General features: G+C 51.2%; 1 protein-coding gene across 1 annotated transcript; it reads left to right on the top strand.

The window, feature by feature from the left end:
* The first annotated feature begins 335 nt into the window (after positions 1–335).
* Positions 336–5,876, top strand: EN1 (engrailed homeobox 1). The gene is made up of 2 exons (XM_023185203.3): positions 336–1,695; positions 4,776–5,876. Exons 1-2 carry the CDS (start codon positions 825–827, stop codon positions 5,090–5,092), a joined length of 1,188 nt encoding a protein of 395 aa, XP_023040971.2. The 5' UTR covers positions 336–824; the 3' UTR covers positions 5,093–5,876.
* Positions 5,877–21,694: the final 15,818 nt, after the last annotated feature.

Below are 21,694 nucleotides of genomic sequence, written 5' to 3'. Positions count from 1 at the left end.
CCCCTCTCCGCCCGCGGCTGACGCCCCCGGATTATTTATCCGCAAAGTCCCGCGCGCGCCCATTGGGCCGAGGCCCGAGTGTCAGCGCGAGTCCCGGCTCGCCATTGGCTCCGCACACGTGCGGCCCTGACTCACGTGCTTCCGGTTTGAAGGCAAAAAGTGTGCCTGGGGGGTTTTTTTTTTTTTTTTTTAAGCGAGAGAGTTTGTGCAAAGATCCGAGCTGTCAGAGATTTGAAAAAAAAAAAAAAAAAAAAACCCAGCCCGGCGCTGGCGGAGACGCGCTCTCCCTGCAAAAAAAGCAAAGGCGATTAAAGGCGCTGCCAGCCTCACGCTCTGGGCACAGCTGAGCGTGACACTCGGGGAAGTCAAATCCCTCACTACTGCCTAGGAAGATGGCTAGACTTTAAATACTATTTTTTTTCCCTTTAAGAAAAAAAATTATTGGAGCTTTTTTCTTTTTTTCTTGCTTTCTTTTTCCTTTTCTTTTTCTTTTTTTCCTTCATTTTTTTGGCCGTGGCTTACTCCCCATTTAAATCAAATCATTGAATCTGGTTGCAGAAAGAAAAAAGAAATAGCCAAGTGTCTCCATATCTGGATGTCTACAAATTAGAGAGGGAGAGACAGCGAGATCTATCTGCTAGATAAGAGCGAGCGATCCAGGCCAGACGCCTGAGATTTTTTCCTGCACCCGCCCGTGCCTTCGCTGGGGCTTCGCCTGCCTCCTTCCTCTGCGCACCCCCACGGGCCGCTGGCAAAGTGGGGTGGGGAGCGAGGCGGTGGGGGCGGGGGCCGGCGCGGCGGCCGGGGCGGCGGGGCGGCCGAGCATGGAAGAACAGCAGCCGGAACCTAAAAGTCAGCGCGACTCGGGCCTCGGCGCGGCGGCGGCGGCGGCGACCCCGGGCGGCCTCAGCCTGAGCCTCAGTCCGGGCGCCAGCGGCAGCAGCGGCAGCGATGGAGACAGCGTGCCCGTGTCCCCGCAGCCAGCGCCCCCCTCGCCGCCCGCGGCGCCTTGCCTGCCGCCCCTGGCCCACCACCCGCACCTCCCCCCACACCCCCCGCCCCCGCCGCCTCAGCATCTCGCGGCGCCTGCTCACCAGCCGCAGCCAGCGGCCCAGCTGCACCGCACCACCAACTTTTTCATCGACAACATCCTGAGGCCGGACTTCGGCTGCAAAAAGGAGCAGCCGCCACCGCAGCTTCTGGTGGCTGCGGCGGCCAGAGGAGGCGCAGGAGGAGGAGGCCGGGTCGAGCGTGACAGAGGCCAGACTGGCGCAGGTAGAGACCCTGTCCACCCGTTGGGCACCCGGGCGCCAGGCGCTGCCTCGCTCCTGTGCGCCCCGGACGCGAACTGTGGCCCACCCGACGGCTCCCAGCCAGTCGCCGCCGGCGCGGGCGCGTCTAAAGCTGGGAACCCGGCTGCGGCGGCGGCGGCGGCAGCGGCCGCGGCGGCAGTGGCAGCGGCGGCGGCGGCGGCCGCAGCAGCCAAGCCCTCGGACAGCGGCGGTGGCGGCGGCAGTGGAGGCGGCGCAGGGAGCCCAGGAGCGCAGGGCACCAAATACCCGGAGCACGGCAACCCCGCCATCCTACTTATGGGCTCAGCCAACGGCGGGCCCGTGGTCAAAACTGACTCGCAGCAGCCTCTCGTATGGCCCGCCTGGGTCTACTGCACGCGTTATTCGGATCGTCCATCCTCCGGTGAGTACCCAACTCCGGGCTGCGCCATGCTTTCTGGCCCCGCGGACCGCCCCAGAACGACAAGCTGCGGCGCTAGGGAGAGCAAACCCGGCCTCGGGTACTCCAGTCTCTCATGCCTGCTTCCTCACCCCAGTTCCAGCCACAACCGAATGTTCACCCAGCTATGCGAGCCTGGCCTCTGCGGCCACCACCCGAGAAGCTACAGCTCGTGGCACAGGAGGCTCGAGTCTCGATTCTTTGGTTTTGAACTCTGAATCCCTGGGGCCTTCTTTGTCTTTTATCTTTATTATTCTTAGGAAAAGTACACAGTCAATTATTTTCTTTCCAGGGTGTTTAGATATGGCAGGAAGGTGGGCCTAATGATGTGTGTCTGAAATCCCACCAGCCAGATTGTCCGGGGCCCAGATTAGACCAGAGAAGGCCTTGTTCAGAAAAATTATATTCACAGGGTGTCCTTACAAACACAAACACCATCTCGATATTTTCTGCGGAGAGACCGTTTACACTGATAAATATGGGGACACACAGGAAGACAGGGAGGAAAGCCTCTGAAAGCCGTCCCTCTCCCCTGATCGGGTAGCGAAAAGAGTCTGACCCGGGTAGGTAGAATCCAGGGAAAGGCAGTTGCCAAAAAGGTGGGTGCTGGCAGCCTCTGGTTGTCTGGAACTGACAAACAGTGGGAGAGGAGAGAAAACAGGTCAGGCTCAGGTCAGAAAGCGGGGCCAAGGGTATGAGAGCCAGTTTCCTCCGTAGCTTCTCCGCAGAACGGCTCCCACATCCTCCCCTCCCAGCACTTTCCTTTTTTCACCAGCACATCCAGCAGTTAGCAGATTTCTGGCATCCGTAGGCCTGTTTTTCTCGGCTTTCCTTCCACTACATTTCCGTGTGCCCTCGCGCTTGGCGAACCCGAGGAGGAGACCTGAGCTGGGCTCCGGGACAGGAGGCCAAGGCCTGCCCGACGCCCAGGCCCGCAGCGTCTGGGAGAGCAGCAGAAGCTTTGGCCCAAGATCAGCACTCCAGGCGCCCGGTCCGGCAGGGGGCCGGGAACAACGTAGCCACGCGCCGCTTTCCTCTGGCTGGTCTCTCGCCGCCCCACCGCTGCCGGCCGGGCGCGGATCGATGCGCACTATCAGCTCCCGCCATCTCGAGCCCCGTTATTGACACGTCGGGCTCCCTGAACCTCCGAAAAGCTGCTTTGATTGACTCGCCTGATGGATAGAGTGATTGAGCTGTCAGGCTGCACGGCTCGGGCTGGCCAGGAGACTACGATTTTATTACAAGAGTTCGTGCCTCCGCACACGCATACAACAACACTTCAACATGTCCCGGATGCACAACGCGCAGTAGTGCCTTTTGGGGGCTGTTCGCATTTCCTGGGCTATTTCTCCCTGCTCAGCTAATTACGAATCTAAACCCCGGTTCTTCTCTGGAGAGGGCCTTGGCTTTGTTCTTGGCCACTTTCCTTCTTATGGGCCTGGGTAGGTAGGGGACCAGCTCCTTCTCCTGCTTGGGCAGTTGGGAGAGGAGGAGATGAGCCTCGACCCAGATCTGAGTCGCTGCAGTATGCTAGGCCCGGACTCTTTGTCACAGGACAACTGGTTACACCAGGCTCTTGCCTGCCCCAGGAGTAAGATATCCAGCTTGCCTCTCTGTAGCTAGGTTTGGATATGCCGGCAAAGATCCTTCTTTCCAGACAGTTTTAGAGGTGAACAGGCCTGACAGGGACTTAACTGGGTTCAGCAAGCTACCTTATCCAAGGCAGGACCCAGCAAGTAAATGCCAGAAGACTTGGGTGTGGAAGCGAGTGGGCAGAGGTGCAGGCTTTTGAGGCACACACCAACAGCTCAATCCTCTCCTGGTTTTCCCGCTTTGCCTCCTTCCTTTCTCAGTGGGCCCTCCTCCCAGACTAGTATTTGAAGGGAACTTCACCTTCCTAAGGAGGTTTCCTGTGGCCCCTTCCCATTCCTATCTGGCGGTCAAAGCACTTTATTTATTTATTTATTTATTTATTTATTTATTTATTTATTTACTTACTTACTTACTGGATTGTCCCTGTCTCCCTTCCTCTGCTTCTTTTTGCTCATGGATGGGGGAAGGGGCTGCAGTCTCCTTGCAGATGTCATCAGTAGGCAGAGAAAGCCAATCTGGCTTGTTTTTGTTATTCAGGAGTTTTTAATCCTGAAACTGCAGCAGCTCAAAGGGGAGATAAGGAAGACCCAGATAAGGGAGACCCTGACCCACGCAGCCGGTTAGAGGATCCAAGGGGCAAGGCTGAAAACCCAGGGGCCAGGGCCAGGAGGATGGATGAGGGCCTTTCTTCTCCTTCAGAGAAGGAGTGGTCCTTGTATCCCTGAGACCCTAGAGAAAGCTTCCTTTAGGCCAAAGAGAAAGAAGGCAAGGAGGGGGGGGGGGGGGGGGGGGGGGGGGGGGGCGGGGGGTTTTCGCAGGCAGACACCAAATACTTTGGAGCTGAGCAGCCTTCTCCCAGCCCGCGCACTATCCTGTTGTTTTCTGGGGTCAATAGCTACAAGCAGATGGTGTCTTATTGTAGGTTCTCCTGTAGATACGATTCTTGTGGAGGAGAGGAGGATTAATCTGTAGGCTGGCGACTCCCCCAGGGCCTGCCCTCACTGCCCTAGTCCTATCTATTCCAGGGCTGTAAGGACAGCAGGCCTCTGATCTCCAACTCTGGGCTGGGCCAGATGATCTCCAAATATCTGGTCATCTTGGATTCCTTCCTTCTTGGCCGGAAAATGCTGTGATTTCGGTCTGTCCCTGACTGTCCTGTGAGAATTGGGGTGTGGGGTGCACCTACAACCTCAACCAGCTTTCCTTCACCCTTTGCCCTCCCAAAGGGAACCCGGAGACCCCAGTGGTCTGGCGAGGGGCACTTTGATCGAGGGATTGGCCGGCGGGAGGGAGCCAGGGGTTCAGCAGGGCCTCCCAGATGGCCCTGGAAGCGCGGGGCTCGCGGCCCAGCTCGGCAATGCAATTCTCACCGCTTCCTTTGCCCTCTCCCCCCTCCCTTCTGCCCTCCGTCCCCACCCCCACCCCCACCCCGGCCCTCTCGGCCGCTGCAGGTCCGCGCACCAGGAAGCTGAAGAAGAAGAAGAACGAGAAGGAGGACAAGCGGCCGCGGACGGCGTTCACCGCCGAGCAGCTGCAGAGACTCAAGGCGGAGTTCCAGGCAAACCGCTACATCACGGAGCAGCGGCGGCAGACCCTGGCCCAGGAGCTCAGCCTCAACGAGTCCCAGATCAAGATCTGGTTCCAGAACAAGCGCGCCAAGATCAAGAAAGCCACAGGCATTAAGAACGGCTTGGCGCTGCACCTCATGGCCCAGGGACTGTACAACCACTCCACCACCACGGTCCAGGACAAAGACGAGAGCGAGTAGACGCCACCGGCCGGGGCCGCGCGGCCAGGTCGCCGCGCCCGCGCCCCCTCCCGGCACCGCCGCCGTCGCCTCCCGGCCCCTCGCTGGGGGAGAAAGCATCTGCTCAAAGGAGGGAGGGAGCGAAGGGAAAAGAGCGAGAGAGACAGAAAGAGAGCCTCAGAATGGACAATGACGTTGAAACGCAGCATTTTTGAAAAGGGAGAAAGACTCGGACAGGTGCTATCGAAAAATAAGATCTATTCTCTGTTCACAGTATAAGGGACGAAACTGCGAACTCCTTAAAGCTCTATCTAGCCAAACCGCTTACGACCTTGTATATATTTAATTTCAGGTAAGGAAAACACATACGTGTAGCGATCTCTATTTGCTGGACATTTTTATTAATCTCCTTTATTATTATTGTTATAATTATTATAATTATTATAATTATTTTATCCCCTCCCCCTCTGCCTCGCTGCCCCGGCCCAGTTTCGTTTTCGTTGCCTTTTTCATTTGAATGTCATTGCTTTCTCCGGTGCCTCCCGACCCGCATCGCTGGCCCTGGTTTCTCTGGGACTTTTCTTTGTGTGCGTGAGTGTGTTTCCTTGCGTGTCTGCCCACCTCCTCTCCCCCACCTCCTGGGCCCCTTCTGTCGGTCTGTCTATTCTGCCCCCCTTTCGTTTTCCGAAGACTTGTTGAGAAATACGACCCCACAGACTGCGAGACTGAACCGCCGCTACAAGCCAAAGATTTTATTATGTTCAGAAACCTGTAGTCTGAAATAAAGTGTACACTGTGCTCACGAGCGCTGGCGGCCCTCCTGTTTGCGGGCTCGGGAAGGGCGTGGGTCCGAGCACACAGCGCCCCAGCGCCCCTGCGCACGCCGGGCCGGGAGCCGGCGTGGCCTTGCGATCACCGCACAACGAATGCAGGGGCGAAGGGGAAGCACGGCCCAGATTCGGATTTGGCACGGGTCTGAAGGGTCTGGCGGGACACGCCTGGTTTCCGATTGCGTTCAAGGGAACTCAAAGGCCGGCAAACCCAGTCCTGCCTTCGGAAATGCTGCCCGGGTTGCCTGGCAGCTCCCCGCACTGGTCCAGGCCCAGCCCAGCAGCGGCCTCCCCCTGTACGGCCTGCTCTTCACTCCAACCTGCACTTTTCTTTTTCTTTTTTTCTTTTATTCCCTCTGGTGCAGGTTTTGCTGCAGATTTTTTTCATCCAGAGATAGAAGGGGGCCTGCCTTCCTCCCTACCCAACAGCCCGCTTGGGCGAGGGGCACTTTGGCATGGCCTCTCGGCCGCCTGGATTCACTGCACTTCGTTTTGGGGGAGGGCTTCTGTTGGCGAAGCAGCAGGTCCGGGGGCAGCCAGCGGAGCCTCGCGGGGCTCGGATCTCCTGGTCCCACAATGCCGGAGGAGAGGAGGCCCAGATGCTGGGAAAGCTGTTCGGAGTGCCTTGAACCCGAGGTGGGCGCGGGTCTGCTGTGTCTGGGCCCTAAACCAAAGAGGGTTCCCTTAGGCATCCCAACAAAGCCTACCTTTCTTCTTCACCAAGGGGAGGCGCAGGTAGAAGCCCCCAGGGCCCTCAGGACTCCCTGGGTTCCCAGAAGGAAATGTTTGGCCTCTTGCTGCTAACACTGGGGCCTATCATTCCAAGGCAGGAGCTGCTCTCAGACCTTAAGAAGTTAAGGGGAGGAAGGGAAGGTTCCTTCTCAGGAGGTATTCTCTCTCCTTTGTCCAGGATTTGTTAAAATTGTAAATTCCACTCCCACACTATTTTCTCTCTTCCGCAATATGTATGTATATACCTATACGTGTGCAGCTAGACGGGCAGGTGTCCACACATACTTGTGTGCATATATGATAATGTGTAGATATTGGTGCACCTAAGTTCCTACCAGCTTTTTGTGTGTTCCTGTACCCGTGAGTAGTGTGTAACTGATTTTCTTCTCTAAGGAGATGCACAGTTGGATGTTTGTGAGTTCACTGTGTGTACATGCATGAATTTGTGTTTGCACACTGGAATGTCTGCAGGTGTGTTTGCTGGGTTTGTGCACATGTGAGAACGCTGTTCTCTGTTCTCTTCGCTTGAGTTTCTTAACTGTTTTTGCAGGATTGATTTTGTGTGAAATGATAATCGCTAGTTATTCCACATCTTTTGTTGAAAAATTTCCCCTGATTTGGCCCAATGTACTGTTCGCTCCTGGCCAGGGAACTAACAGGGCTAGATCTCAATCCCAGGAAGCCTAGGTGTCCTCCAAATCCCTACATAAGAGTTTGGGGGCTCAGTGGCCTGGAGTGGAATTGGAGGGTGCATTTGACACTGCTGTGGGTTCCCAACTTTATTGCAATTAATTTCCTTCCTTCCATCTGCCCATTGTTTTCTGGAGGAGTGTTGAGTAACTCTTGCATATAATAGGTGCTCAACCAATCTTTGTGGGCAGAGTTAGAAGCAGCGAGATGGACCCTTCCCTGGGATTGGTCCAGGGGAGTTGTTTTCTGGTAGTCAAAAGCCTGTGCTTTGCTTTCCTTGCAGAGTGGGCTTGGAATTTTCAAGCCTTCCAGGCTTTCCTGTTAAACAGTCTGATGCCTGGGTCTTGGAGCACCCTTCCTTTAATACAGCCGTCTCGGAACTTCATAAAGAGTCTCATTCCATTTCACGCTCCCAGAACATCCAGATGTGGCGTTAAGGATGCTTAACTCTATATATTGGAGAACCTTACTATTTTTGAATGTCTGGGAATTGGCTACACTCCCTTCTCCCCTCCCTATTGTGGCCCCTTAGGATATCCAAGTCCCCCAAGACCGCCAGGTCCAGAGGCCAGTGTGAGCGGCAACTCCAGGAACCACCCCATTCCTCATGCTCCCCTTCCTTTATACAAGCGATCAAAGCCAAGAGCTCTTCCCTTTAACCCAGCGAGAGGGGGCGAAGGTGGTCACTCATCCCCATGATTGCGTCACTGAAGTGTACAGACGTGAGTGTCATTATTATGTAATTTGGTTTCTTCCCCATTATCTCCTTTTATCTTCCAATCACTATGGGCAAGTGGATTTTTCTTCATTGTTCAGTGAAAGAACATGAAGCTCTGAGAACTTAAACATTTTGTTTGTGCCTCCTCCTTGACTATGGGTGTCTAAGTCGCATCTACCTCAAGGATCTGGCCAAGGCCCTGAAGCCATCATCCAGGATAACTTTCCCATCTTCTCTCCATTTTTCCTTCTTTCTGATTGGAGTAGAGAAGTGGAGGAGGATTCTGGTGGACCTTTTTTTTACACGCCCTTTAAAAAAAGAAACTAATAATGATCATAAACGGGCATTGATTTCTCTGATTTATGAGGCTGGTTTAGTGAGCTGCCTGTGTATTAAGGTCTGGGGCTGCAGCGAAATAAATACTTGTGCACGCCATCCCAACTTCCTCATTTTCTGCTTTTCCTTTTTTTTTTTTTTTTTAAAGATTGAATTGAACCATAAACTTAAATCTTCCTCAGTCTAAAAGGAAATACATGCTAGCTGAGTCTAAACAGTATTGATCCCTGGTTTTTTCTGAGGGCAAAGGTCTCTGTTTTCTTGCTAGAAACTCTCTTTTCTTCAGTAGGGTTAAGGAGAAGGCCATGGATGGGGCTGAGGGAAGGCAGGAGGAAAGTGGAAGGAGAGGGTGTTGTATTTGGGAGCGTGGGGTTGCTTGGTGTGATTGCGTGTGCTTATGTATGCGTGGGTTGTACTGTGTGTGGGCATTTGTATAAGGATGGTACTGAGTATATTTATTTAGGTTTGGGAGGTGGAAGTGTGTGCTTTGGGTATGTGGCCTCTAGCAGTGATTGTTTGATGTCTGTGGGTGTGTGTATGTGTACCCAGTTATTTAGCTCCCTAGATGGGGCTGTCCAGGGAATAGAGGAGTGGCCTGTTAGCCTGCACTCTCCCAGGCCCCCACACCCATCTGTCACCTGTGGCAGGGTTTCCAGAGATAATACCATGGAGGAGGCCACTGTGCCCCAGGACACCCCCAACCCCAACACACACATTCAGTAGAAAAAAGGCCCCAAAAGGGCAAGTTGCAAGGCAGGTGAGCTTTGGCTGACTCCCAGAGGTCCAGGAGATGCAGGCCAGGGCCAGACTCTGCATCCTGGATGAAAGTGTCTACCGCGGCTTCTGTCGGGGGTGGCCATCAATTCCTTCCGTGTTCAGCCTGGTTTTTCCTTTGTGTGAATAAGAGAGGCCATTCTTCTGGCAATCTAGCCAATGCACTATCCTCTGCTTCCACCACACAGGGGAGCGAGGCAGACAAGGGCAGGGAGGCATTCAGATGTCCTCTCCAGCTTCACCTCAGAGCCTGGACCCTTTTAGTCTGGATGTCACACTGGGTTCAAATGGAAGACTATGCTCATCCCCGTCTGTGGGAGGTGGCAGAGTATCTTCATCCCTCCTCACTCCCTCCAGAAACCTCCACTGTCCTCTCTCACTTTGAACTCTGGGGAGGGGGTTTCTCTTCTTTGGCAACCTGTGGAAAGGGGAAGGGCTAGGGACTCTGCCAGCCTCCACCCCTCCCCAAATGCTTTAGGCCAGTCTTTTAATGCAGTGTCAGTGTTGGAAGTTTCCTCAGGGATTCCTGAATTACAAAATCATGAGAGAGAGAGAGTGCCCCAAGAGAAAGCACAAGGCAAATGAGAGGCAAAGTCCTCAGATTTCCTATCAGTTCAGGCCTCTTCTCACTGTGCCATCAAGTGGGTAATGTCAACATGCATGCAGGCACAATGCACACATATACACACTTCCACACATACAAATGCATAAGCATGCACACACCCATGTGCATACATATGCACACATGCAAAACATAGGCATGTATACAAATGTCAATGGACCAATATATAGTGCATTCACAGCAAGCACATGGACATTGCCTGTGTAGAAGTTTCTGGCACACAACTATACATGAGCCAGGAATACACATACTGGTGTCCAAGACACATCTGCATGCCCCAGCTGGTGGGCTTCACTCCTAGCCCGGGGAGGGAAAGGACATTTTTTTCCAGTGATCAGGACAGACCTGTGTGCCCTCTCCTTCCTGTGGAAGCCACCAAAAGGAGAGGCAGCGCTTTCCCTCTCCCCTGGAGGCAGCTGGTCCAGCTCAGACACAGACCCAATGCTACAACCCTCTCCCACCAGCAGGTACATCCAGTGCCCTCCCAGCTGTAGCTCTTGGGGCTGGAGCAGGCCCAGGGTGAGAGGAGGCAAACATCCCAAACAGATTTCTCAGAGGCTTGGTAAGTCATGGGCCATTACAATTTACTCCTTGAGTTTGCTTCGAATACAGCCTTTTCCAGCTGGATGCCACTCTGGAGATGGAGTGGGCCCCTCCACTCTGAAATTCTCCCCACAGGTATGGGGTGGAGTGTTTTGAGGACACTTGGGAAGATTTCAGGCTATAGTAATGGAAGACTCTAGGTATGTGTGACCCAATAGAAAAGCAGAAATGTATTGTGTGTGTGCAGGCACACACATCCTAAAGAGAGTATTCTTATCAACAGCTTGTGACTCTGCTTTGGGCAGGCAGGCGGGTGGGAGTGTTAGGAGGGGGCAGGGATTGTAGAGGAGACTAGTAAGTACTCACCTCCCCTTCCTCAACTCTGCTGAGGAGTGGGGTATAAAGCCAGGCACAAGTTAGACACTGTCAACCAGCAGCAGATTCCTCTCTGCCCCCTGCCACCAAACAAGCATATGGAGAAAGCTCCATCTGGGGTGCCAGCATCCTCCCTTCCTCCTGAAGACCTGGTCTGCAGGCCTCCAGGACCAGGGCAGAGGGGCGGGAGCCTCCTGTGAGAGAGATGAGAGTCCAAAGACACAAAGGACCCAGGAGAATTTCTGATTCAGCCACAGCTACTGGAAGAGTGGGCTTGGGCCCTAAGAGCAGCAACCGGGTCCTGACAACAACCATTTCCTGCAGCGAGACCCACGGCTCTGCCATCTGATAAAGAGAACACAGTGGAAAACTAGACGGAGAGAGCTGGGGAGAAGCCGCCTCCACACTCCCAATTTCAATACTGAATCCTGAAGAAAACAAAATCGAGTCCCAGTAACGACCACAGCAGGGCTCTCCTTGCCCTTCCCCCGCCCTTTCACCTCCAGGTACAGGACTTGTTCATTTGGCAGAGTGCAGGCAATTCAGAAGATACCATGCCCAGAAATTCAAAATTAGCATAATCGTTACTCACCGAGGGCCTTCCGTGCACATTGCTAGCCATTTCACACAATTTATTTCCTTCAACCACATACATTTATGTGTATTGCCTATTATAATTCCCACCTTACAGATAAGAAAATTGAGGTCCAGGGTCGTCCTGCTAAGTTGGCACCAAATCACGCTGAAGTCTATACTGTAGTTACTTATCATAAATGGAAGAATGATTCGCAGTCGCATTAGCATAGAGTCAAGTCTCCACGTTAGTCCTGGACTTTGGCACCTGGGGGAACAGGGGGGAGCACTGATTTGAGGGAAGGGCTATTCCTCCTCTCCTTCAGTCTTAACTAGGAGTAGCCTCAGCATCTCTCCAGCCCTCTTCCCTCTCACTCTGTAACTCAGGTCCGAGTTCCTGCTCACACATCCATACTCTACATCTCCCATCAGGGTCTCAGATTAGCGTCCCAAGAGATTCCGATCTTTTCCCAGATTAAGATGCCCCTCTCCCCGCACAATCAGCAGTTTCCCCCCCCTCACACTGTCCTCCGGCACCTGCATCCAGACTGGGTTCGCCGAAACGGCCCCCCCATCCGGGCATCTTGACCTTGCGCCAACCCTACTGGAGCTGCCTGCGGCCGGCGCGGTCCGCGGAGGGCGCTTCTTCCAGGCACTTCCGGTCGGCGCAGCCCAGGCCGCAGGAGGGCACCGTCCTGGACCCCCTCTCTCCAGTGGGGGCTGGAGATGGGAGCGCAATTGGGGCTCCACCGAGGTCTCTGAGGGCACTTCGCCCTCCCCACCCCACCCCAGGAACCGCGAAACCCCAAATCTTCTTGCTCAGAGCGGGGAGCGGGCCCTGCCCACCCGCTCTCCAGGGACGCGCGCAGAAAGGCAGTCCCGGCCGCCTCCCCCAGCCGGTGTCCGGGCAAGCGTCTGAAAGCTGCGCTTGGGCCGCAGTCTCCAGCCATCGCCCCCCACCCCTGGTTCTCCCGGGCCGCTGTTCATTGCACAGTTTCGATTTGTCTAGGCCGGAGTCTCCTCTTCTCTCCTCACCATCTTTTTCTATGGGCTTCCCGCCTCTGTGTTCCTCCTCATCCTCTGCTCCACGGTTTCCGTTTTTGCACCGGAGGTCGACGTTCTGCGACCAGCCTTCTCCGGCCGCCCGGACTCGGCCTCTGCCGCGGGGTGCACCCGGGCGTCCCTTCGGCTCCTGGCCCTCCCTCTCTCCTCGTCGCCCAGTCCTGCCTCCGAGTTTGCGCCCCTGGCTGCCCCGCGCCGCGGCTCAACTGGACATCCGAACGCTCCGACTGTCCGCTCCCCTCCCCTCCCCCGGCCGACACGTGGGGACCAGCGCTGACCTTGGGTGCGGCCACGCTGTCCCCTGCTGCTCTCCAGTCACCCCTGTATCCCTTTGACTCTCGGGCTTCCGAATAGGGGCTCCCGGAGTATTACCAGGGGAAAGGGGAGCGCCCTTCCCCTCGTAATGAGAGTCGCCACGCAATGTCCGCTGCGCAAACTGGGCCTCGGAGCAGCCGGGCCGGGGTCAAACCAGGAAGGGGGGGAGGGGTGGACAGCAAGGCTAAAGAGACCTGACTTTATTTGTGTTGCTTTAACTTGTCCTGAACGGTTACACGAGGCGCGCGCTCATGCACACACACACACCGCGGGCAGCCCAAACCTTCGCTGGCTCGGCCCACCGGCTCCTCGTCCTGCCAGTCCTTAGTCGACTCTGAGCCTTCTCGGTGCCGGCTGGGTAGGACCGGCTGGCGAAGGGCTGCCAACTGAACTTTCCTGCACTAGGTGAGCCCCTTCTGAAATCCTCGCTGCAGGATACTTTTTTTGAGGGGGCGGGGGGCGAGAGGAAGTTGCAGAACAGCTCTGGCCCCGCCACCTCTTTCCCCCATAAAGCCACCATCCTCAGGGCGCAGAGGTTTGTCCTTCTCCTCCTCTCCTTTCTTGGAGCTATGTGGCCAGTTCTCTTCACCAGACAAAGCTGAGGTTTCCTGCTCGGGTTCACTGTTGACTTAGGATTTCTTTAAAACTAGCGGCGCCAACTTGCCCTCGCTCTGCGCCTCCCCACCCCCCAACCAGGCCTGGAGGAACTTCCAGAAGGGTGAGACCTGGCAGGCAGGCGGGGGCAAGGAGGCCGCGGCCTGGCAAGGACTGTTCTTCCATCCTTTGCTGGATTTCCCGCGCCTTCTTTCCCTGCAGATCGAGCTCTGGCCTTCACCCCGGGCCTCCTAACTTCAGGTCCGCCCAAGTGCCCTCCTCTCAGCAGGCGGAGGCTCACAGCTGTGTGGGGAGTAGGGACGTAAGTACCCTAGGGAGGATGCTGAACCTAGTTTCACGCTTATCGGGCCTCGAGTTTCATATCCATTCTTCATGTCCTCACAGGGCTGACTGCGTTGTGGTGCTAAGTGACAAGTCGAGTGTTGGCTTGGGGACTGCGATGTAAGTGAGGGACCCTGGGTGTTGGTGGAGGGGCGAATGGAGAGACTATTGCCCACTCCCCCTACCCCGTGCCAAGTTCAGCCAGAAGTTAGCAAAGTTTCTTTTTCGGAGTTGAACTATCTTGGGTTCTCCGACCGCGCAGGGCTTGGGGGTAGGAAAAGGAGGCGCAGAGTTCTTTGTGCCCATCGCGTGCAAATTTTGGCCCCAGACAGGACCGGCCACAAGGAAGGGACCCAGGTATGGGCTGGGGCCGGGAGAGGCGCGCTGGCAGCGGACGTTCCCGCAGGTAGTGCGCGACTCTTGCCCCAGGAAGAAGTCGCTGCTGCCTGCAGAGTGGCCTTGGAGTGGCTCGGGCCTCCATTGAGACTGCTCACTTCCTTTTTTCCGGGACCACGGGACCACGGTTCTTCAGCTTTTTCCGCCCTAGGCTCCCCCACCTCCTCGGTTCCCCATGGTAGAGTTATTTGAGGGCTTCCCGGAGTTGGGGTTTGGCCCACCAATCCTAGCAAGTCATGGCCTGCCCGGCGAGGCGCAGCGAGGCGGCCTCCCTCCCGCTACCCTGGGTGGGGTAGGGACCCCCTTTCCCCTAGAGACCCTCTAGCACCCGAGTGTTGGTGATCATTACTTTAAATTAAAAGTCTCTTTTCTCCTTTCCGTCTAAGCCTCAACTTAGTTTCAGAGAATGAAGCGTGAAAGCTCTTTTATGGAGATTACCGATGCTTCATTTATTCCCGCGAATGGCAAACACAGCCCGGGAAAAACCGAGCGAGCGAGCTCCTTGTCTCGGATCCTCAGCCGTCTCCGTGTTCACATGCTCACTTGGCTGTGAGACGCCGTCGGGGAAAGCCCCTGCTGTGGCTTCCCTGGGGAAGGGAATTGCGCGTTCGCTAGTGTGGCAGTCCGCAAGCTTCGCTGGGTGGGACAGCGGTCTAGCCTCAGAGGCCCGCCTTGAGAGCTGAGACATTTGGGGCTAGGGAAAGTGGTGGGAGTACAGGGTGTCAGCCCTGAAGATCCCTGAGGTTCTGTGCTTATGTGAGTGTGACGAGCCTGGTTATCCTCACTCCAAACCCAGTTTTCCACTCCTTATTTTCAGTGGAATCCAGGGGAACTTGGGGCTCATTACACTGGGAGAGCCAGGAGTCCCATGTACCATTCTGGATCTCATTCACGTTCCCATTCCAACCTTATACCAACCCGTGTAACCTTTTCCGTGCTTGGCCAAGAGGCTGTGTCCATGGTAAGCACTGTGGTGAGGCTGTTTTATATTTCCACGTCTGCCAAATACAGCCCTAAGAGCAGGCAGCACCCCCCTGGAAAGGGTGGGTCATTTTGGAAACAGATCCAGAGCCTTTGAACCTCTGGAATACAAAACTCACCTTGTGATCTGGCGGTTGTCTCCTCCTGGATCAGGGATGCTTTGACCATTTCACAAGGGGCAGTTGGAAGGAAGTGATATAGCCTCTGGCAGGAAACACAACAGAGGGTTTTTATTCTTTTTAGACAGAACAGAGAAGTTTGAAGAAGGAAAAGTATAAGCTCCTAAAAGAGAATTTCCAGAGTTCAGGCTTAAATTCCTTTGTGACACTGTGTTATTAACTCCAACGCAGAGGCGTCTCCACATTCCGGCCATCCCACTCTGGGAGCCCCTGTAACACAAAAGCTATTTTTTGGGGGTGGAGGTAGCCAGGAGGGGCCACCAGCCCCCGTTCCTCCCATCTTACCCAACGCACAGGTTGCAAGGAGAGTGCCAGCGCTGCTTTTGTTTAGAGGGCCTTGCTCTAAGACAACATCTTACAGACACAAGTATGGGAGTTTGCCTGGGGTGTCAACATGGACCAGGCTAAAAGTGATAATACAGTCTCCCTTATTATATAGCCAATGACTTGTCTATAGTATGCAAGGACGTAGGGCCCTTTTGGTTGCCCTGTCTGCCTTTGATGGGTAAGGACAGTTTCACCATAAAGGTCCTCAGTGACTAAGAGGGATAGGACAAATGGTTTTTTGAGAGCAAGATCACCCCACGGAGCCTGGGGAGGTCCCACTGATGCTATAAGGGAAGGTGAGGCTAGCCGAGTTGAGGGGGTGCAACACGAAGTCTATTTGAACACACAGCACTAAGTTGGGAAGGGCGGAGAGTAGGCTTGCTGTTTGACTGAACAATTGCCAACTTTCATTAATTACTCAGTCATTTTAATGTGAAAGCAAATACCAAAGTGCTCTCATGCCCATTCTGAATTAATGGCCTGCAAAATTAGAGGAGGAGGGGGCCAAAGGGTGAGCTGAGGTGTTCAGAGGAGTGTTCAACCCTTCTTTCAAACCTAAAAAGTGCCCCCAACCAAATGCCTGAGGGGGTGGTCAGTGAATTGAAAACCTAAAGCAAAAGCTATTCGTTAGTGAACAGAGGTTGGATTCTAATGATGACAAACATCAGAATGAAACCTTCCTTGGGTTCTCATTAATGATTCAATCATGCAACCTGGCTTCAACCAAGTGCCTGTGACGTTCTTGGTACTGGGGTGGACCCGTGGGATGGACACCTGATGTTCCAGGAGGCCGTGTCCCCAGATATCATTTGAACTGAATGAATTTCTGAAGGCTACACCTGGGTGTTTTGGAATATGTCGGAACCCATCTCTTAACTTCCATAATGCCAAAGCGACTCCTGTGGGACAAGTTTGATTGGTTAACTCGGTTGAATTTATAATCTGTGAAATAAAAAACAAAGTCAGGTTTAGGTGCACATAACTTAGTTTATTATGTCAAAGCTTCAGGAAAAAAAAAAAACTTTCTTTCTTGCTTCCACTGTATGCCATCTGTTTACACAGCAAAATGAACCCACAGGTTTGTAGAATTTACAGATGATAGTTGCTTTTCCTGGATACTTTCCCTCCTCATCCTTGTGTTTCTTCTCAGGTGCTTTTGATGTGCCTGCATTTTTGATGGCCACATTCTCTTGAAATGTGGTTGTGTGGAGCAGTCCCAGACAGTTTTCAGAAGTGTGGCCTTGGATTTGGAATGGAGCATGTAAGGACATGATACAGAGTGACTTTCTGCCTTGTGGGTGTCATATAAAGTGGATGAAGCCAGAGGGGCACCCTGCTGAAATGACTCCCTGGTCTATTTTTGGGACATTCTTCAGAGTTATTACTAAGGAAAATAACTTCATCATAAGCATCACATTTCTGCATGGGCAAAACTTGGGCAGAAATTTGAAACACCCTTCTGGGCCCATTTTATGTTTAATTGCTTTTGATAAATTCACCATTGCAAGCCTCTTCCTTGAAGCTTACATTCTTGGAATTCTAGGACTCTTTCTGGGATTCTTTTAGGCATAGTCTATACATGTAGACCAGTTTCAGTAAAAATGACAGTGAAATAAGAGTTGGCTGAAGTCAAAGAAACAGCAATGTGGTTGTTTAAACTGCTTTCCTTCACCTTTCCTAGTCCCGATTTTGGTGGAGAGCAGGCTAGTGGCTGGTCTTCCTATAAAGTGTACCATGTGCTAACCTCTTAGTTTGATAGGGTGTAGGTCAGAGAAAATGCAGAGGCTGGTCTTGAATTTCTTCAACCTAAGAGAAAGTCTCTTTTTTGATATTATTTTTAATAGTGAAGGACCTTATAAAGGAGATTGCTCCTTGTATTTTTCCTTGGGAGCCCTAGTCATTGACCTGGCAGCCTGTCTGTGGGGTCAAGGATTTCATATGCACAGAGGTGGGAAGCCACGATCAAACGGAGTGAGTCCCAGAACCACCCAGGATAAAGATGAAAAAAAAAAAAGGCCTCCCAAAAGGCTGGGCGTGGTGGCTCAAGCCTGTAATCCCAACACTTTGGGAGGCCGAGATGGGCGGATCATGAGGTCAAGAGATTGAGACCATTCTGCCTAACACGGTGAAACCCTGTCTCGACTAAAAAATACGAAAAACTAGCTGGGCGAGGTGGTGGGCGCCTGTAGTCCCAGCTACTGGGGAGGCTGAGGCAGGAGAAAGGCGTGAACCTGGGAGGCGGAGCTTGCAGTGAGCCAAGATCACGCCACTGCACTCTAGCCTGAGCGACAGAGCAAGACTCTGTCTCAAAACAAAACAAAACAAAACAAAAGCCAAAAAACCCTCTTGGATTATCTGACTCAATATCCTTGGCACCAGGACAAACAAGAGTCATACTAATCCCTTACAGTTTTTCTAAACATTATCTAGAATCTCATCTCTGACTTTCTGAGAGGCAGATGTCAGAGTGAAAATGGAAGTTTATGCCACGTTTTGACCACTTTGGCTTTTATTTTTCTGTTTTCTTAAGTGGGAGGAGAGAAGAGGTGGAAGAGGAGAGAATTTCTGGGAATCTTTAATGGTAGACATAAGGCTGATCTTTTTTAAAAACTGGAGTTCGCTGTTTAATAAATAAAACTCCACATGTCAATCTGGGAAATGTGATGTTTATTTGAGTGGATAAAAGATTCATGAAGAGTGGCATCATGTGGTGTGTTGGGTGCAGTTTCTTTCCATTTCTAGATTCACGTTTGGAAGGAGGCAGGTGCCTTCCCTCAGGTAACCCAGGGTTCAAGCTAGGGCCTAGCTTTGTGGGACCTGCATGAGCAGCAGAAGAGATCCAAACTCCCAGGCTGGGGGTCATTTTTTTCTGGTCTTCTAGGTGCCTGTCCACACTCCTCAACTGAGGTAGTAGGAAATGAACACAGATCACCTTATGGGAAAAGGAGCAGAGAGGTGCCCTTCAGATTTCAGTGGTCAGTTTAGCCTGTTTTCTTTCCATTACTATGTGTCTGAGTGGTGGGAACTTTTTATCTGGAAAGGAATTATTCCTGTGCACAATTGTCAGTCCTGCCAGGAAAGTTATGGCTGGCCTATAAAAGAGGACTGCCTGTCTGCCTTTGTCCTAGGTTGGGAAGGCCTCCTGGTCAATAAATACATATTAATCATGTAAAAGGATTGACATGCAAATGAAGGGCATCATTGACAAGCCCTGGATGGCAGAGGGGAACCCTGCTGCAGCTGTGGTCCTGGCTGAAGAAGCCGGGGCTGCACGAGGATCTTTGCTTGGTGTTTTCTGAAGGGTTAAATGCCCTTTTCCAATAAATATGTGAAAGAGTTAATTGGGCTAGAGATGGCTTTAGGATCTTTTACTTTGCATGCTTCTTAGCTCTGCCAGGTCTCCAGATTTTTTTTCTTCCTATTTTAAGTCTGGCATTAAGCAGGCCACCCTTTGGATCGCCCTGTCTCTCAGCCCAACTGGAAGCCTCCAAAGGTACTTTGTTCTTTCCATCAAAGAAAAGTTGAACCAATCAGAGAAATGGTTAAAAACTTAGATGAATTTTTGGAGGAATAATGCTTGATATTGCAGGATTAATTGTTAGTTGCCATTATGAATTATTGCTTATAAAATAGAGTGATGTATATTATTGTGGCTTTCTTTACAGAGCAAAGGCATTATGAAATAACCTTGCTATAGCAACACCAAGCTTTGACTCAGATTTTTCTATTTTCATGACACCTGTGGGTGTGTATATTTCATAACAATAGTTTTTAATATGCATATGACCACTGAAAAATATGATTTGGTGTCAGGATATACATGGAAAATCTTACGTTTATAAAGACAAAATAAGATGCATTATTATATGTTCCCAGCTCATCTTTGAAGTGAATATAGTTGCTTTATCTATAATGAATCATTAGGATATAAGAAAATATTTTAACCTTGCTGATAGACTAAGTTACTATATATGCTGAAATAAAAGTGATGAGAATCATTTGTGCTAATGAATGTTCTAACTTTGATGTTCCTTTATGGGTGCAGATGTTTAAGAGGTGGACAATTGGAAATTGTGGACAATATAGGCTCTGAGTTATATCTGTGGGCACTTGTCAACCAGGAGGCTTGCATTTGGTAACTTTGGAACTGGAGCTTAAAGCAGCTGGTTTTGGTAATATTCCTGCTCAGGCCATAGGTGTCTAAATGGCCCTTACTTTGATAAAGACTACAGATGTCTGGAGATTCTGGCATATCAGGCCCTAGGAACAGTTATTGGGGAAACACATAACAGGGGCTTGTTGCTGTCTTTCTTTTGTGGTCTACGTCTAATCTTATCTAATGCTCTGCAACTGAGTATCAGATCCTGTCACACAAACCGGAGGAAAGCAATAAGAATGTAAATGGTCTTCTCCTCCTAACATGAAGCACTAAATGCTACCTTGTGAATTAAATGTATCTGTGGATGACCTGGGGACCCAGCTTTTTCTGCATTTTTGGGTTATATTAGTAGTGACCAACCAAGATATTGACTTGCCAAAACATTTGAATTTTCCTTGCAGATAAATTCGCAGAACGGATGTTTTTTAATAGGGGCTTGTTAGCTCTGAAAATCCACACCTAGTTCAAAATCAAACACTAAATCTTCTAAATTCTTGCTGTGAACATAATATGTTTGATGTACTTTATTAATATTTATGTGGATTGTAGGTGAATCAAGTATTCCCTAAAATTCAAACTCACCGAACATGTTATCTATTGAATTGCTGTGTGTGTATTTGTACGTATGTGTAAAGAAGAGAGTAGCTACTGCTAGAGATAAATTATTTAACATGATTTTCCTATATTGTGGAGAGGCAGGCTGAGTCTCATTTTTTGGATTATGATTTGTATTATGAAATGCTTATCAAATGTTTTCCAAAGATTAGTTTAATTTTAATTAAATAAACCTTTCTCAAGAGGAGGCTCCCAACTATTTCTTGTACCCAGAGGCTAACGTACTTGTTGTTTTTAATTATTTTCTGCTGTTACCCAAACTGCTTTGGGTACTCCTGCCCAATTAAATCAAAGGCACAGGTTCCTTATACACAATATGTTTAATATTTAATTTTAATTAAATTAATTAAATTGTTTATTTAATTTTATGTGCATTATTGTGCATAGAATAATGCAAAATTCATGATAGTAAGAATTGGGGTGGGGAGGTGAATCAGAGAGCTTTCAAACAAGCTAATTACAACTTCCCCTTCATTTCCAGGGGAAATATTCTAATGTAAGGCAAAAGATAAACCTGAAGTTTCTCTGAAGCATCCCATGGCTTTTAGCCACTGTAGAGTTGAGTTTGTTGGTCTCTTTCATCCTACGGAGCTTGCCTTGCAATTTGCAGCTATAGCAGTTGCTCTGCAGAGGAAAGGGTATGTGCAAGTATGTACACGCTGCTGTCACAGCTCATGCTCCAGTGACATTTTCTACTTTGCTGAACACGGAGCTACCAGCACAGTGCTCCCAGGGAAGGACCATTTTCTACCCAGAGACAACGGCAAAACTTGCAGTAACGTCTTTCTACTCAGGAAGGGCCCATCGCAATGGCTTTGAGCTGCCTAAGCCAGAGCAGTGCTTAAGAATTTGGAGGCATTGGTGGGGCCCACCTTTTGGTTGGAAGCAGTTCCTTTCAGGGAGGGGTCCTTTTGCCTGGCTCAGTTTCCATTACAGTTTGCATCCTTAGGGCATAGTTTCTCAGGAGTGTTTTTATCAGCACAGTGATAGCCTTTGCTGTCTCACACTAGAGTCTTCATTCTCAGGATATGCGTTTGAACAGAAATAGGATATAAACACCAAAAACAAACAAACAAACAAGCAAAAAACAGGAGAATGCTTGGGTTTGTTCCCATTTGAGTTGTCCCTAAAATGATGAGTTCTGGAGTCAAACATTTTCAAGTGCCTCAGTTGAAGGAACCCACTGAATTTTGACACATTTTATTTTCTCTCTTCTCTATTTTCCTGATGTAAAATAATGACATTTTTACCATCACGGTCTGGCACTTGGGACATCTGAGCCAAACTTTCCAGACTTGACCTCATGAAATGGTGTAAACTTCTTTTCATTTTAGGGTTTTGCTCATGCGGGCCACAGCTGAATATTTACACTTCCCATCACTCTATATATTTTTCCTTTGGGTAGGGGATAGCTTATTTCTTGGTGCCTCCTGCTTATTGAAACTTGCTGACCATACTTA

Source organism: Piliocolobus tephrosceles, chromosome 11 (genome assembly GCF_002776525.5).
Source record: "Piliocolobus tephrosceles isolate RC106 chromosome 11, ASM277652v3, whole genome shotgun sequence".
Taxonomy (NCBI): Eukaryota; Metazoa; Chordata; class Mammalia; order Primates; family Cercopithecidae; genus Piliocolobus; species Piliocolobus tephrosceles.
Note: the sequence above shows the minus strand (reverse complement) of the source record. Positions and strands in the feature narration are given on the sequence as shown.

Excerpts from the sequence above, each read along its gene's own strand:
- EN1 (XM_023185203.3), top strand. The coding sequence starts at position 825 with ATGGAAGAACAGCAGCCGGAACCTAAAAGTCAGCGCGACTCGGGCCTC. Across the intron at positions 1,696-4,775 it reads TTCGGATCGTCCATCCTCCG|GTCCGCGCACCAGGAAGCTG; the intron begins GTGAGTACCCAA and ends CGGCCGCTGCAG.